This window comes from Triticum aestivum, chromosome 4D, assembly GCF_018294505.1.
Source record: "Triticum aestivum cultivar Chinese Spring chromosome 4D, IWGSC CS RefSeq v2.1, whole genome shotgun sequence".
NCBI classification, from domain to species: Eukaryota; Viridiplantae; Streptophyta; class Magnoliopsida; order Poales; family Poaceae; genus Triticum; species Triticum aestivum.
Genome location: NC_057805.1, coordinates 175,373,821 through 175,389,074, shown reverse-complemented (window position 1 = coordinate 175,389,074; position 15,254 = coordinate 175,373,821). Strand labels below are relative to the sequence as shown.

Sequence of the window (15,254 nt, the reverse complement as noted above, 5' to 3'; positions counted from 1 at the left end):
TACCAGCAAGTCTCTTTACTCGTTCTGTAATGCATCATCGCGCAACTAACTCATTAGTCACATTGCTTGGAAGGCTTATAGTGATGAGCATTACCAAGAGGGCCCAGAGATACCTCTCCGAAACACGGAGTGACAAATCCTAATCTTGATCTATGCCAACCCAACAAACACCATCGGAGACACCTGTAGAGCATCTTTATAATCACCCAGTTACGTTGTGATGTTTGATAGCACACAAGGTGTTCCTCCAGTATTCGGGAGTTGCGTAATCTCATAGTTAGAGGAATATGTATAAGCCATGATGAAAGCAATAGCAATAAAACTAAACGATCATTAATGCTAAGCTAACAGATGGGTCTTGTCCATCACATCATTCTCTAATGATGTGATCCCGTTCATCAAATGACAACATGTATCTATGATTAGGAAACTTAACCATCTTTGATTAACGAGCTAGTCTTGTAGAGGCATACTAGGGGCACTCTGTTTGTCTATGTATCCACACATGTACTAAGTTTCTGGTTAATACAATTCTAGCATGAGTAATAAACATTTATCATGATATAAGGAAATATAAATAACAACTTTATTATTGCCTCTAGGGCATATTTCCTCCAGTATTACCTTGTCTTCCATGATATATGAGCTTGTGCACTTCCTTAGTAAATTTGTTGTGATCTTTCTTGATGGCATATTCATTCACCATGATCATATTGCCTACCATCAATTGCATGATAACTTATTCATATTGAGCATCCATTGCCATATTCATGCTATTGATAAACCGTCTCACTATGGCATCATTTTGCACCGTGGTTGCATTGATCATATTCACAACACAATTGTGTGCACAATGAATGCTTTTGCTCCCATGAACGCTTTGCATATCATTCTATATCATCTTAATAAGCTTCATGCGCTTTGCCACGAACAATCTTGCCGCACAGACTCATTCTTACATGATGGACACCTTGTGTGCGCTAACCATTGTATTTCCAAGTGTCGTTTGTGTTTGCTCTTTTTGCATGTGTACCACTCCGGAGACACCTTGGAGTACTTGGATTGCGCCATGTCTTCCACTTCGTCCAACTACAAGTCCGTCCACGACAACCGTTTCCATGGTGACGAGGTTTTTGATCCGAGGTCGGATATTTCCCAAGGGAGGGGAGATGATGCGGAGCATCCTACGATCATCCCCATGTACACTACGACTACTCTCCAAGCCCCAAGTGCCCACATGTTGAGACCTCAAGCATACGCCATTGGACCTAAGGTGAACTCGCTCCTTTCCAAATCTTCCCTTTCCGCATGTAAGACATGGATGCTACTTCAAGCGCGGACCATGTGCATACTCAGGTACACCCGAGGAGACCATGGAGAGCCCAAGGACCAAGGCCAAGTGTGCGCGGGAGCGAAGGAAGGAGAAGGAAGAAGAGCCAGCTGCTACAGCACCCGGACATCCGGACATGTCCCGGACATCCGGCCCCGGCCGGACATCCGGCCCCTGCCACGGAAATCCGGCATTAGCTATCTAGAGAGCACCGCAAAGGACCAGCGCAGCCTGGACATCCGGCCATCACCCCAGACATCTGGCTCCCCCCCGAAGCCTCGGACATCCAGCCCTGCCTATCCAGAGAGCACAGGAGCATGCAAGTCTAGCCCGGACATCCGGCTCCTCACGAGCCATCAGACATCCGGCCCCCAGCCCGGACATCCGGCGCCCCTACGCAGATGCAGGCCAAGAGCCCATGTAAACTCTCTCCCACTTACCCCTTCGTGGCCCTAGACTATATATACTCCCCCACCTCCTCCTAGTTAGGGTTAGCGTTGTGATAGCTCATATGTGAGATAGAGCCTCGCTCATCCATCCGGATCTACTCCACCGCGAGGGACCGACACCTCTTCGGAGAAGATCCACTTGGATTCAAGACCCCTTACGGGAAGACCTCAAGACCTCCTTACGGAGAAGAACCGGTTACCCTATGTATCGTCCTTTGCTGGATTCAGACCGTGTGATCTCTATGTGTACTCGGATCTAGCATATGTGTGACCTAATCTCGTTGGTTTGAGTGTTTCTCTTGTGTTTCCTTTCGTGATTTCCCCTTGTGTTCTTCGTGTTCATCGCGGTATCCGCTCCTTTCATGAAAAATTGGCCCTCTAGGGTTCCACCCTACATCAAGAAGGAGAAGAGAAGGCATCCAGCTTGTGTTCCCATCATCGTCTTACTCGTCGGCATCTCGTCGACCCTGTCGTCCTCAACCCACAAGGCCGCTCCCACCCGTCCTCCTCCTCCCCTTATATCTTATGAGTCTGGCCACCGCCGCCACCATAGTCGCGTCGTCCGCCTGCCTGTACGGCCACCCGCTGCTGCCGGCTTCTTGCCGCCATCGTCCTTTACTGCTGGTTCATGCAAGACAGGGCGCAGGGCCCCGCCACCGAGTAGCAGCGCGGCCGAGGGTGGCCTGCAGCTCGAACCAATGGCGGGGTGCGGACCTGTGGCTGCTTCCACCGGCGTGCACGAACGCCGAACTGAGGCACCCGTCGGCGTGCCTGTAGGCTAGGGTTTGTGAGGCCGTGGAATAACACTTTTCCTGCAGGAACTGGGACTCCGATCAGTATGGAAAGTTCTGACCTGTTCCATTAAAAGTCTACATTACTACCAACTGCTCCATTAAAAGTCTACATTACTAAATAACTTGCGTCAGTATGGAAAGTTCTGACCTGTTCAGATTTCTTTCGTTGTGTGAGGGAGTGACGTGAAAATAAACCGATGAAGTGGAGGGAGGGGACGAAAAAAGATCTACGAAAAAAACCAGCGGAGGTGGGAGGAGGTACCAAAAAAATCATGGAAGGTGGGATGAAAAAAACCTGGAAGCGATACTACCAACTGCTCCATTAAAAGTAGAGATTAATATTAAACTCTTAAAGTTAATGTGGCCACGTTGCAACGCACAAGCGTTCTTCTAGTAAAGATAAAGAATCAGAGGGAGGGTATCGAGGGGAACGATTAGGAAAGTCATTGTTCAGTAACATGCCGGTTTGTAACATGATTGATTAGGAAAGTTTGGAAAGATTAAGTAAGTTTTATTGCCCTTAAAATAAGGAAAACTTTTTATTGTGAGGGTAAAAAAATCAGTATGAGGAGATATGTGATGGGATGTGAGACGAAAATAAATAAATCAGAAGAAAAACCTAGACGCAATCCTACCACGTTGCGTGGGAGGCGCATTCAACGCGAATGATTGCTTCAACGGGACCACACACCGTGAGCGCTCCTTCACCTTGGCGCACCACCCAGCCGAGCGTTCCTGTACAGGTAACATCAAATTCCCTCTTCGTAGTCTGGAGGCGGGAGATTCGGAAGCCATGGCGGAGGAGCAGTTCCTGGCCGCAGCTGTGGGCGCCGCCAAGAGCGCCGGCGAGGTAATCCTCCTATACCATGAACTCGATCCTTCCCTCCATCCTCCTGCCGCAACTGTTTCTCAGGCCCACTGCTCGTGATGGATTCGCGATTTCCTGTTCGCTCATTCTGGGACCGATTTGTACCCTATGCAGATTATCCGCAAGAGCTTTTACCTAACCAAGAATGTGGAGCACAAGGGCCAGGTCTTTCCTATCGCCTCTTTCTTTTCCCCACGCATCTTGCCTCCTTTTGATACGCTGTCTGCCTTGATTGGATTGCGATCTAGTCGTCATGGCGCTATGGATTGTTGCTGCTGCAGGTGGATTTGGTGACGGAGACGGACAAGGCCTGCGAGGATCTCATCTTCAACCACCTCCGGATGCTCTACCCGGACCACAAGTTCATCGGCGAGGAGACGTCTGCAGCCCTCGGTTCCACCGATGACCTCACCTACGACCCCACCTGGATAGTCGACCCCCTCGATGGCACCACCAATTTCGTTCATGGGTAACGACGATGTTCTAGTATGCGCACTGTGTTGTGGACCCTTGTTTTCTTGCTTTTCTTAGAACAGAAGGCGCAAGGAGCGCTTGGCCTTATATAGTAGTACTATATAAAGTGCTCAAACAGTGGCAAAATAACATAAAGTCTTACAAACCAAAACACATACTCCTCGCACAAAGTGCAAATCAAGCACGCACCTCGCACAAAAGGACTAGAGGCTAAGCAGCTCCTGAATTGCCTAGGACGTTTCAGTTTGTAGCATGAAGATCTATAAGCCTCTGTAACCCATCCAATGAAGTTTCCTTGTCCTTCATTCTCCCTGGAGGCATCCAAAGCTGAAAGAAGGTCGAACATTTAAACACAGGATTGGATGGAAACATCATTTCAATGGCCATTTGTTACGAATATTCCATAAGGCTCAACACATGGTTGCAATGCAACGCCATGCGACTGTTCGTTGCATACCCCCAACACCCAGGACAAGCCCCAAGAGCTCAGAGCAACAGATTGGGTTCCAGGATCATCCCAGTCTCTCCCTCATAGAGTTCCACATGAATTTCTCCATTGGGCAAAATAATATATGATTTCTATCTTCTCGCTTACTTCACAAGGCATAGGAGCCATCACTCGGGCCGTTGTGTTTGAACTTTCAAGATATTGCAAGCCGAGCTAGTCTCCCCCTAATCAGCTGTCTGATGAAGACCTTAATCTTCATGTGCATGGCCGCTTGCCAAAGAAGTTTAGCATGCTGAACAACAGGGTCGGAAGAGAGTTTGGCGTATAAAGATTTCACCGACCAGTTGCTTCTAGGTCGCAGGAGATTTTGTTGGATGAGTTCAATAGCAGGACATTAATAACTTTGGCACCAAGGGCCTCCCATAAGTTTGCCTCAACCTGGTCAAAGGTATGATGAAACAACACGTTGAGCGACCCCTGTCTAATTGCTGAGCTGGCTAACATCTCTGGATCAGAGGCCATGATGAAGAGCCGGCGGTATCTGATGTGGGGCGGCGCCCACCAATCCAATTGTCCAACCAGAATCTGGTCGATTGTCTGTCCCATACAAGATGCTTTGCTCCTAAATCAAAGATTGGCTTGATGTCCTGGATTCCATCCCAGAAAGGGTCCTACGCCTAGTCGAGGTGAAGAAGTTGGACCTTCTAGTATCTGTCTTTGATGAGATCCAACTGTAGACCTAGAGAGTTTTGACTAATCTTCCATATAAATTTGCTTGGTAGAACAATGTCCATAAGTTGGGAGTTTAGCACTCCTAGACCCCCATGGTCTTTAGGTTTGCAAATAGATGCCCATTTCACTATGTATGGTATTTACGTTTGAGTGTATGTCTTTCCTAGAAAAAAATGAGCCTCACTTTGTTGAAACTTGTGTGCACATTGTTGGCTAACAGAAAGCGACCCATGGTGTAAGTTGGGACTGGCGGGAGACACACATTATTGAGAACCAATCTTCCTCCTAACACGAGAAAATTTGCCTTTCCAGGGCTTGGATACTTTATTGCATAACAGGTTTTTAGTCAAGGCATAAAACTTTCTCACTAATAGGAATATCGTGGTATGAGATCGAAAAATTGGCAGATTTGCAATTTACTCCCTCTGTTCCTAAATATAAGACATTTTAGAGATTTCATTATGGACTACATGTGGAGCAAAATGGATGAATCTACACTCTAAAATATGTCTATATACATCCGTATGTAGTTCATAATGGAATCTCTAAAAGGTCATATATTTGGGAATAGAGGGAGTAGAAGGTTAGCAACCCTTCTACTCCATGATCGACAGCCCCATAACAACAATCCCATATTCTTGAAAAATAATCTTCGTATAAGACATCACCTCAAAATAGAGTAGCAACCCTTTGCTACTGCACTATCGACACCCCCATAACAACAGTCTCACATTCTTAAAAAATAATCTTCATACAATACATCACCTCAAAATAGAGTACCAATTGGACCATGGCAATGCTTTGATTGCTAGGCTAAAAGGGAGCATGGTGTCATCCGCATATCTGCTTCATTGGTCCCGACTTCATTGGTCTGTTGCTAGACCAACCTCATTCGGAGGGGCATCGTGACCATGTTGAAAAACTATTGCCAGCGGTGGAGAAGTTTGTGAACTAGTTGGACATCGGTACTCCGGTCTAGATGTATCTTTTGAGTAGAGGGCTTTTGTACTCTCCTGAAAAGCACTATGGAAAAACTCCTTAGGTGTTTAATGATTTTGTGCAATAAAATTACCATTGAGCAAGTTGTTTTCGTCTCTAATGTTTATCTCCCGCCCCCGAGCTTGGTGAGGTCCTTGTGTGTCCTACAAGAGCTTTGCAAGTTTTAGTCTTGATCTGCAAAGAAGGGTCAGGACCCTGAGCGTTTTCTTCCCCTTCTCCAGTCCCTCCAACTGCGCCAGGGAGGCTTATTCAGGTGGGCACTTTGTTCTTGCAATCAAGAAAGTGGATCTCCCAGTTTTTTTATCTCGGGCCATACCTATAGGTAGCATACCTAGAGCGCTTCCGAAGAAACTTCCCCTAGAGATGAAAAAAGCGTCGGAAATGCTCAACCTTCTTTTCATTCATCGAGGAAGAAGTGCCGAGGTAATGCACTACACCATGGTTAGCTCCTATGAGGACCTGGAATGTTTTGCTCGGGCTGCACTTATGGGTCTCGTCGATCCATGGCTTCTCGGCAACCCCTTGACATTTATGTGTCCCTGGGGAAAGCATACGTGGGGTGGAGAGGCGATGACGGTCGCCATAATTCGTTCGTTACTTGAGGGGAGTCCATTGCTCCTGCTGAGCCAACATAGGAGTGCTTAAAGGCCATGACGGGTTCTGATGGAAAGGCGAAGCATAAAAGAGGATCATGTTCGAAAATAGTGAATACGGTCTTTATATTTTCCATATAGTAAGGTTATTGTGAACACGTTATTATGAAATAGGAACTTGCGTTGTTGACTGAAGGCATGGAATTGAGATCTTTCACCTTCGAGCCCCGAGCCAGATCTTCGACCTAGGCGAGACTCTTGGAACGTTCATAGAGTCGACAACGAGCCGTATCTCCCGACCAGTGCCGGGGAAGAGTAGCCTTTTATTTCTAGACAACCGTATCATCCTCTTTCGCGAGATTTATCCGATGGTCTGGTGGTCAAACTCTGGAGCAGTTACCCCTAGGTTCGGTTAGTAGGACGTTCCCCAGCTGGTACCCTTTCATGAGGTTATGGATGTCACTCATAACTTAATTAAGGATGTTTCTTGGGGTCAAGAGACCGCTCCAAGGGAACTCTTGACCGTAATCATGCCCTTGGTCCCCATGTTCCGAGGCACAGGCGGTCATGAAACACTATTGCACTTAGCGAGAGAAGTGTGGGTTTACCCAAGATGGACATGAACGTTGCGCAAAACTTGATAATGCTTACGTGGGTGGGAGTGGGAGTAGTCAGATATTTCCCTCATCCCATGCGTATGGAGAGGATAATTCGCCCGACCACCAGGTAAGGCGCCCCGACGAATATCTTCCGCAACGGCGAGTCCTTGGGGCGAAGGGCGAAGCTCATTTCTTCATATATGGAGTGACTTCAGATTACTTGCAAAAAGAACATTGAATGGAAGATCATCTTAGAGGAGGCTTGTCGAGAGGATATGATGAGTAGAGGCTTCAAAGACGACTTGGGATTTTGAAGCATCGGCTACATGATGAATGGATAATCCGGAGGTCGAACAAAGTCTTGTGGGTGGTCCCCAGTCCACTAGGAGTGGTGGTCCCTAACCACCAAGAGGGAGTTCGGTGGTGCAGGCCGACATAGATCGAGGTGCACGGCTCGGATTTACGAGTTGGATGAACCAGTCTCTAGATAATCCCAACGTATGGTGAAATGATTCCTTGATGATAGTCCGATTCACAACAGTGTGGCGGGATCTGGGCAGCTCTTTGGCGAGGGGATTTGGCACCTTATTCTCCACAAGGGTTTCTGCCTGAACGGTAATCGGCTATGTTGAACCAACGGGGTACCCCAGCAGTAAGAGATCCTCCTCCACTACTCAAGTTGACCTGGGTGGGTGTGCCGAAGCGAGACGATCTAGGAGGACCCAAACCGACACTTGAAGGTTTCCGCCCCGAGGAGCGAGGTTGATGTACGCCTCCTTTGGGTCAAAGTGGGGGACTAGCCCCAACCTTTCGCTTTTGTTAGTATGTTTGTGTTTCGTGAGAAGGTTTGTTGGTGACGAAGATCCGTTTGGGCCCCACAGCGGGCGCCAAATGTTGATGAATAATGGTCCGCTGATCTTAAGATCTGAGGTTTATCATGGAAGTAGAGAGAGAGAGAGGGGTGGTGCTCGAAGGGTTCTCGTCGGCGATGAAGGTGAAACCGTGGTTTTACACAGGTTTAGGCCTGTGGATGGGTAATAACCCTACTTCCTTCCTACCCATCTTTATAGATGATCAGAGAGGATTACATTTGTCTTTTCCTATCTACTGAGCTAGGGTGGAAATGAGCTCCCGTATATCTTCGTCCCCTTGGTGGGGATTGGTACCGCCCTTATATAGCTAGTCTTAGGTCGGTAGTTTGGTCCCGATCTTCCAGGGATATGATACAATCAGGTGATCTTGTAGTTACGAGGTACAAATCTCCCGCAATCGTAGAATTCCTAAAGAAGCGCTCCTGATCTTATTCCTTACGACCAAGGGCGATGCCATGTGTTCCCTAGGTGGCCAAGTCCAACACCGTTTCGTTGAAAGAGGAGGCAAACAACGGACGACGTAAAGATATGAAACAGGAAAACCATTCGTTTTAAACGTGGGCTAGCACTTACAAAATTAATGCCTAGAACCAGCCGAAATTAGATAGCCTAGAACTGCCAAGCAAGTAGCAGGCAATCCCAAAAATCCCCAATCATGCGTAGCTCCGGCTCCCTGGACATCGACATCGGGCACCTGATGAATGGGAAAACAAGAAATAGTCCCCCGCTTGGCCTGCATGGGTGGCAGCAGCGGCAGTGGCACGACATCGAGCTTGCGCAAATGGGAAGTTGCAGTTTGCAAGGGCAGCAAGCGCGACCAACAGGTATACCCAGTCAAATTCATTTTTTTTCCTCATATCAACCTTAAATTTATGGTCTTGTGGCCAATTATTGAACCTGGTGATGTTGTAATGTAGGGAATCTGTAAGAAAATGAAACCAATTGCTGCTTAATTTGGAACTCCCCCAATTACCCAACCTTAATTGTCTAATGAAGCCTCTGATGCAAACATTTTACAAGCTCCTGTTCCTGAACCTGCAGTGTGTAATGAGCGCTCTGGTTATAACATTTTGCAAACTTCTATTCAAGGATTTAGTGAAGCTGATATTCAACCTGATTTGGGGCTCCGGAACAAATTGGAGATTATTCTACTCCAGAAATTAAAGATGCAGTGATGAGGAACACTAGATGAGGAAAAAAATTGTATGTTAGATTTGTTTGGCTACTTCTAGATGCTTCCACTCTAGTGTAGTATTTCTTTTCTACCCTACCTACTGATTTCTAGAGTCTTCTAGTTGTGAGTAGCTATGAGTAGAATGGCGAAAATTAAATAATGTTTTCTAGAGTATTCCAGATATAAGTAGAAGTATGTGAAGGCTTTTCAAAGCCCTATAAATAGAGGTCCTCACCTCTACTTTGTACCCAGACTACTTACCCCACTACCTATAATAGAACTTGGTGTTCTTATCTAACTAGAAAGAGGCCCGTGCGTTGCACGGAACATCAAGATGCATTTATATGAGTAGTTTATCTTGTGGGAGATAAGGATGAACGAGGGAAGGCCTTATCTGCAAATGTGGAGAGAGGTGCGGCTATCTTTTTGCAAAATTGTCATAGTTTCCTTCCTATCCGTCAAATATAGATCGCACGGCCTATATTGCAGGATGGCAGGCACTCCATCATCACCAACTCCGTTTTTTTTATAAGAGTAGAGAGATCTTGGAGTAGATCTTGTGCTCTAGGAGTTCTGGATTGAACTCCTGCTGCCACATTAGCCTACATTCGCCTCTAGAACGATATCTAGCGCAGCACGTTGAAGTTGTTCCTTCAACAGTTGTGCTGTACACATTGTAGCAGCAAGGTGGAGTTGCTCCTCCACAACCTTGTGCTGCTTCATGCAGTGAGGAGGGAATATTTGTCGAGAATCGGGAATGCTTGTATTTTGTGCTTTTTGGTGGTTACATCACCTAGTTGCCGAGAGTCTTGAACTATTTTGAACCATTAGTTATGTTAATTTTTTAGTACATCTAGCTTTGTTTTTGAGTTTTATGAGTTTTGGTTGAGCGGACTTGCATTTGCATATTAAAATGTTCAGACCTTAAATGTGGGGCACTAATAAGTTCAATTCCTGGATTTGTCACTGCTTACAAGTGCATATTCGAGCGTAGTGGGGCGCAAGGCTCGGGGCCCGCTAGCCACTCGGGCGGGTAATATGGTTCGGGTGCGCCTGTACCGCCTCTATCTGAATGGGTATCCATATTGAGAACGATCTCTTCGCCGCCTGAGGTGACCAGCGACAAGGAGCGCATGCTACAAACGGTGACTTGTACGGTTGTCGTGCGCTGAGGGCTTGTCCAGAGCTCCCTTGTCGAATCCCCAAAGTCGCTAGACAAGATAAGGATTTCTCCTCCTTTCGCCTCTCAACCGCAGTCACCTCTGAATCTGGCTCGCTGTCAGACTCTCGGCAGTATCCATGAGCGCCTAGAAGCGGCTGCACTAATCCATGCCCTCAGCAAAGGTCGAGGAGGCGAGACTCCGGTGAGGCAGTGACCCCGATTGTACTCGGCGGATTCACCTTGCCAGCTGCGAGAGCGTGTCGGTACAAGAGTGAAAGCCATCTGTCAAAAAGACAAAGTACCTTTCTTCATCGTGCATTTTTCTTTTCTTATGCCAAGATTGTGCACTTTTTTTATATTTCAGCTTTCCTTTTGTGTGCGTCTCGATTGGCCTCACCATTGGGAAGATTCCCACCGTTGCAGTTGTGTACAACCCCATCATGAATGAGGTAAATATTGTTACTCTATGTAATTTTTCCTTGTTTAATTTGAGGATCGGTGCAATATAATCTGGGCAAAGGAACTCGGAAAGGTTTTGAGTCTGATTTCGTGTTTTTTCTTCAATTAGCTTTTCACAGCTGTTCGTGGAAAAGGTGCTTTTCTCAATGGTTCTCCAATTAAAAGTAAGCACATTTTTGTTGATTAGGTCCTGATTTGTTGTGATTCAACAGAAGAAGCTAGTCAAGATTACACAGTTCCTTTTTCTGATTGCTCGCGTGTGTTAATTTCAATATACACCTCTCATGTGCAGCATCGCCTCAAAATGAGTTGGTGAAGGCTCTTATGGTGACAGAGGTAGGTGACAGACTGTCAAAGATTATCATTTCCATGTCATTCGCACATTCACTAGAGGGAATCATATCATACTCTGAAATAATTGATACTTTGCGGTACATAACTTTCTTTTGATGCATAGTGTTTGAACTCTGTTGCTGGCTTAGCTGCTAACCCCTTTAAGATTTCATCAGTCATCAGAACAGTTTAGTTGTCATAAAATACTACAAGTAGTAAATCAGGGTTAGCTGATGTTTCGAAATTAAATACATGACTACTACTAGTTTTCTTTGGATTCTCCAGGTCCAACACCGACCTTAAAGTTCGACTGGGGGCACTAGAGTAGCCTCTTGCATGAATGAGCAGCAGTAATCTAGGACTTCTTTTCTTTTCCCTCTCATAAAGTTTAACCAGGGTCTTTCAATCCAAGTGCATGAATGAGCAGCAGTAATCTAGGACTTCCTTTTTCTGAATCTTTTGATTCAGCCTAGTTGTGAAATCTTGGAGAAAGTAACAAATACTAGCAAAGTATTATGTGGGTGTCGAATGTATATATTTGGCAAAATAAATCAATTTCTGATAAGTGTAGCTGCACTTTTTAGTTATATGGAGTATAGACCCAAAAATGGGAAACAAGAAAACTTGATTCCTTTACCCAAGATAGCAAAAGGTGATTGGCCCATGCAAGGCAAATGACATGTGGTGTTCTGCGCTGATGCACATGCTGCATCCCCATGCTTGCATGTGAATATCAAAGCTCTGTACTGTCATACTAATTCCTCTTTTCGATATTTCAAAATGCTATAACTTTTGAATTGAGCGTTGGAATTACAATCCGTTTTCTCTGCTGGACCTCTCGCGACGAGTTCTTCAAAACCCGATTCCATATCAGTATGTTCCGATGAACTTTTTCCAAAGCAACTTGGGTGCTACATGAAGCAACTTTTAGTTCTATAGTAAACAACTCATGTTGTTGCCTTCCATGATGCTAGTTAGCCTAACGTCTGCACTAAATTGGCTACCATGACCCTCAAGTAGCTTAACTTTTATTCCTAAATTGCTTAGCATTGAGTGCATTATGCTAAGTTGCTTATGTAATTTTCAGTATGGTAGGCCTACTTTTATAGTACTACATGCAACCAATTAGCTATGTCAGGCAACGGAGCATCATAGGTAGGCAACTTCATAGTGTTGTTGACAACTTATGTTTCGAGATAGGCAACTTAGAAGCCATGGTAGGAAACTCACAGTACTCTAGGCAACTAATCAACAATGGCAGGCAACTGAGCATCACCAGTAGACAACTTCATAAACTGTAAGAACTTAGCTTCCGAGGTAGGCAACTTAAAAACCATGACAGACAACTTTCACAGTATTTCAGGTGATCAATGAGCAATGGTAGTTAACTTTCACATTACTCCCTCCGTTCCACTTTATAGTGCGCATAAGTTTTCTAGCGTTATTCCACTATGTAGTGCGTATAAGCAACTTTGTATAAGCAACTTTGTGCTCTTTGGACGAAACTAACCCTGCAGCCGCATGGACGCACCCATCGCCTTTATCCTTTTCCTCTTGCACACAACACGCATCGCAGGCGGTCGGGACTCGGGATTGGACCAGCAGCGACGAGGGCCACGCCATCATCTTCTCTCCTCCGCGGCGACGAGGACCACGCCATTGCCCCCCGTTCCCCTGCTCCGGCTACGAGGAGCAACGGCCGAGGACCATGACGGCTTGATCTTGGAGCGGACATGGCGGCGGCAGTGTCTACGAGCGGCGGCAAGAAGCGCAAGTGCGAGCTGTCTGCACCTAAGCTTGCGCAGCTCCACGAGGCTGCGGGGTAGCCTGCCTTCCTCGCCGTCTGTGCATGCCTCTCCGCCAGGCCGGATCCAGGAGATTGTGCGGATCCAGGATATTGTGGTGGCGAGGCAGTCAGGGGCGTGGGCACTAGACCTGCATCACTGTCGGCCTGTGTCTGCTACTGGCGTCTTCTGCATCTCCGCATCCGCTGCCGGCGTCACTGTGTTCGCTGCCGCCTTCTCCGCGTCCTCCACTAGCGGTCGGCGTCCACCGCGTCCGACTTTCCCGTGTCCACCGCGGGCGCCAGCATCACCACATCCGCTACGGTGGCCGGCGGCCCCACTCCGCTTCTCAGTGTCCATGGTCAGCATCACCGCGTACACTGTCGACGGCCAGCAGCACCGCGTCTGCGGCCGGCTTCTTCCCTCCGCCGTCGGCGACTGGCGTCACCGCCCCCGCGCCCGGCTTCTTCCCTTCCACCGCCGGTGTCCGGCGTCACTGCGCCCGCGGCTGGCTTCTCCGCGTACAAGGCCGGTGGTCGGCGTCACCGCGTCCCTGGCCCGCATGCACACGCCGGTGTTTGCTAGCTAGTTGAATGTCTGCGAGGGCATGGGACAGACGAAGCAGGGTTATTCTCGTCCAAAGCTAGCCTCTAGCGCATGCATTGTATTAGAGCCTGAATATATGCGCACTAGATTCCGGAACGGAGGGAGTATTAGGTGACTAATGAGCTACGGTAGGTGACTTTCACAGTATTACCGAAAAAGGCTTTCACCCCACTTTATATATAAAGCAAACCACCAGAGCCACAAGTTCCAACATACAAGCACACACCACACACGCCCACAAGTTGCGCATAGTCAAAGCACGGCAAGATCCAGGTTTTGCTGAGGGCACAACTCAACAAGCCCTAAAGAGAATAAAGAGGGGGATGCAAAGGGCCAGAGCCTAGCCATAGGCACTGCCACAGTGAGTCCGAGGGACTAATCCGGCTCCGGACGTGGTGGGGGAAACGGCGGAGCCAAGCGGAAGGCCAACGCACGAAGATCTGCAATGAAGATGTCGATGGCGTCCCGATCCTGCGGGCGGCTAAGCGGCCGCCAAAGCTGCAAGTAACCACACATTTTGAAAATCGCGCAAGTAGATCGTCGAAGAGGCGCACACTGAATCACAAGCTTATTGCGAACTGTCCATAGGGTCCACATGAGAACCCCAGTACCCAAGCACCCTATGTTTTTAAGGCGGTAAGGCGAGGCGAGGCGCTGGGGGGCGCCTCACTGCCTAAGCGCTAAGGCATAAGGCGAGGCGACGCCTTAGAGACTTGTAAGCAACAGAATTAAGTAGAATTTGGTAGGCATTAAGCAACTAGGCATACAGCCATACACACCTTGCAACTGATTGTTGTAGAGCCCATATAGCATCCATTCCTATCCTCTTTGCACTTGCTTTTCTCCCCAGCAGAATTCTGCATCAACATGAAGTCATGAACAAATATGTTAGAATAATGTATCACTTACCAGTGCACATTCCACAAAAAATAGAAATAAAAAAATAGAAATAAAAGTGAGGCAGCGAGCAAAAGTGGAAAGAAAGATAGCAAGTATGAGTGCAACTGCAATCTGCAATGCATGGCATATTACATAACCATTAACCAATTCAAATTACACAAGTCCAGTAGTCCACATAACAAAGGTCCACATAAGACAAACAGAATAATAGATAATTCCAGCATAGCAGAAGGGATAAAGGTGGCCAGCTCAGCTCTCTCATGTCTCTCCACTCTCAAAGTCTCAATCAAAAGTCATCATCATCAAACTCATTGGCATTGGTGCTGTCTTCACCATCTTGGTCAACATTAGTTGGCTCTTAATCGTCATTGCTCACATCATCATCATCCTCAACGTAGTCTGAATCCTCCTCCTCCTCCGCATAGGGCATACTTGAGTGTTGCTCTTGCTCCAAGTCCTCTGCCTCATCTTCTTCAGGAATTGTAGGTCGTGTTGTAGTAGGTCTCTTGCGTGCGTAGTGTTGCAGACGGACATTTGTCTGGCCCCTACGAAGTGTAGTTGCTGTCCTATGCAGATTGCGGCCTCGAAGGTTTGAAGATGCACCAATAGCCACATCAACATCCTCCCATGTAATGTCTTGATTGTCTTCAGGACAACCTCGAGCACCTTGAGGTTGTG

General features: G+C 47.1%; 1 protein-coding gene across 1 annotated transcript in view; it reads left to right on the top strand.

Moving 5' to 3' along the window:
- Positions 1 to 3,191: 3,191 nt before the first annotated feature.
- The window catches only part of LOC123097129 (inositol monophosphatase 3), a 30,042-nt gene continuing 17,979 nt past the window's right edge, over positions 3,192 to 15,254 (top strand). The window contains exons 1-6 of the mRNA XM_044518879.1: positions 3,192 to 3,423; positions 3,556 to 3,606; positions 3,723 to 3,910; positions 10,859 to 10,943; positions 11,063 to 11,117; positions 11,246 to 11,289. Coding sequence (XP_044374814.1) covers positions 3,367 to 3,423; positions 3,556 to 3,606; positions 3,723 to 3,910; positions 10,859 to 10,943; positions 11,063 to 11,117; positions 11,246 to 11,289 — 480 coding nt within the window. The 5' untranslated portion in view covers positions 3,192 to 3,366. The remainder of the gene's footprint in view (positions 3,424 to 3,555; positions 3,607 to 3,722; positions 3,911 to 10,858; positions 10,944 to 11,062; positions 11,118 to 11,245; positions 11,290 to 15,254) is intronic.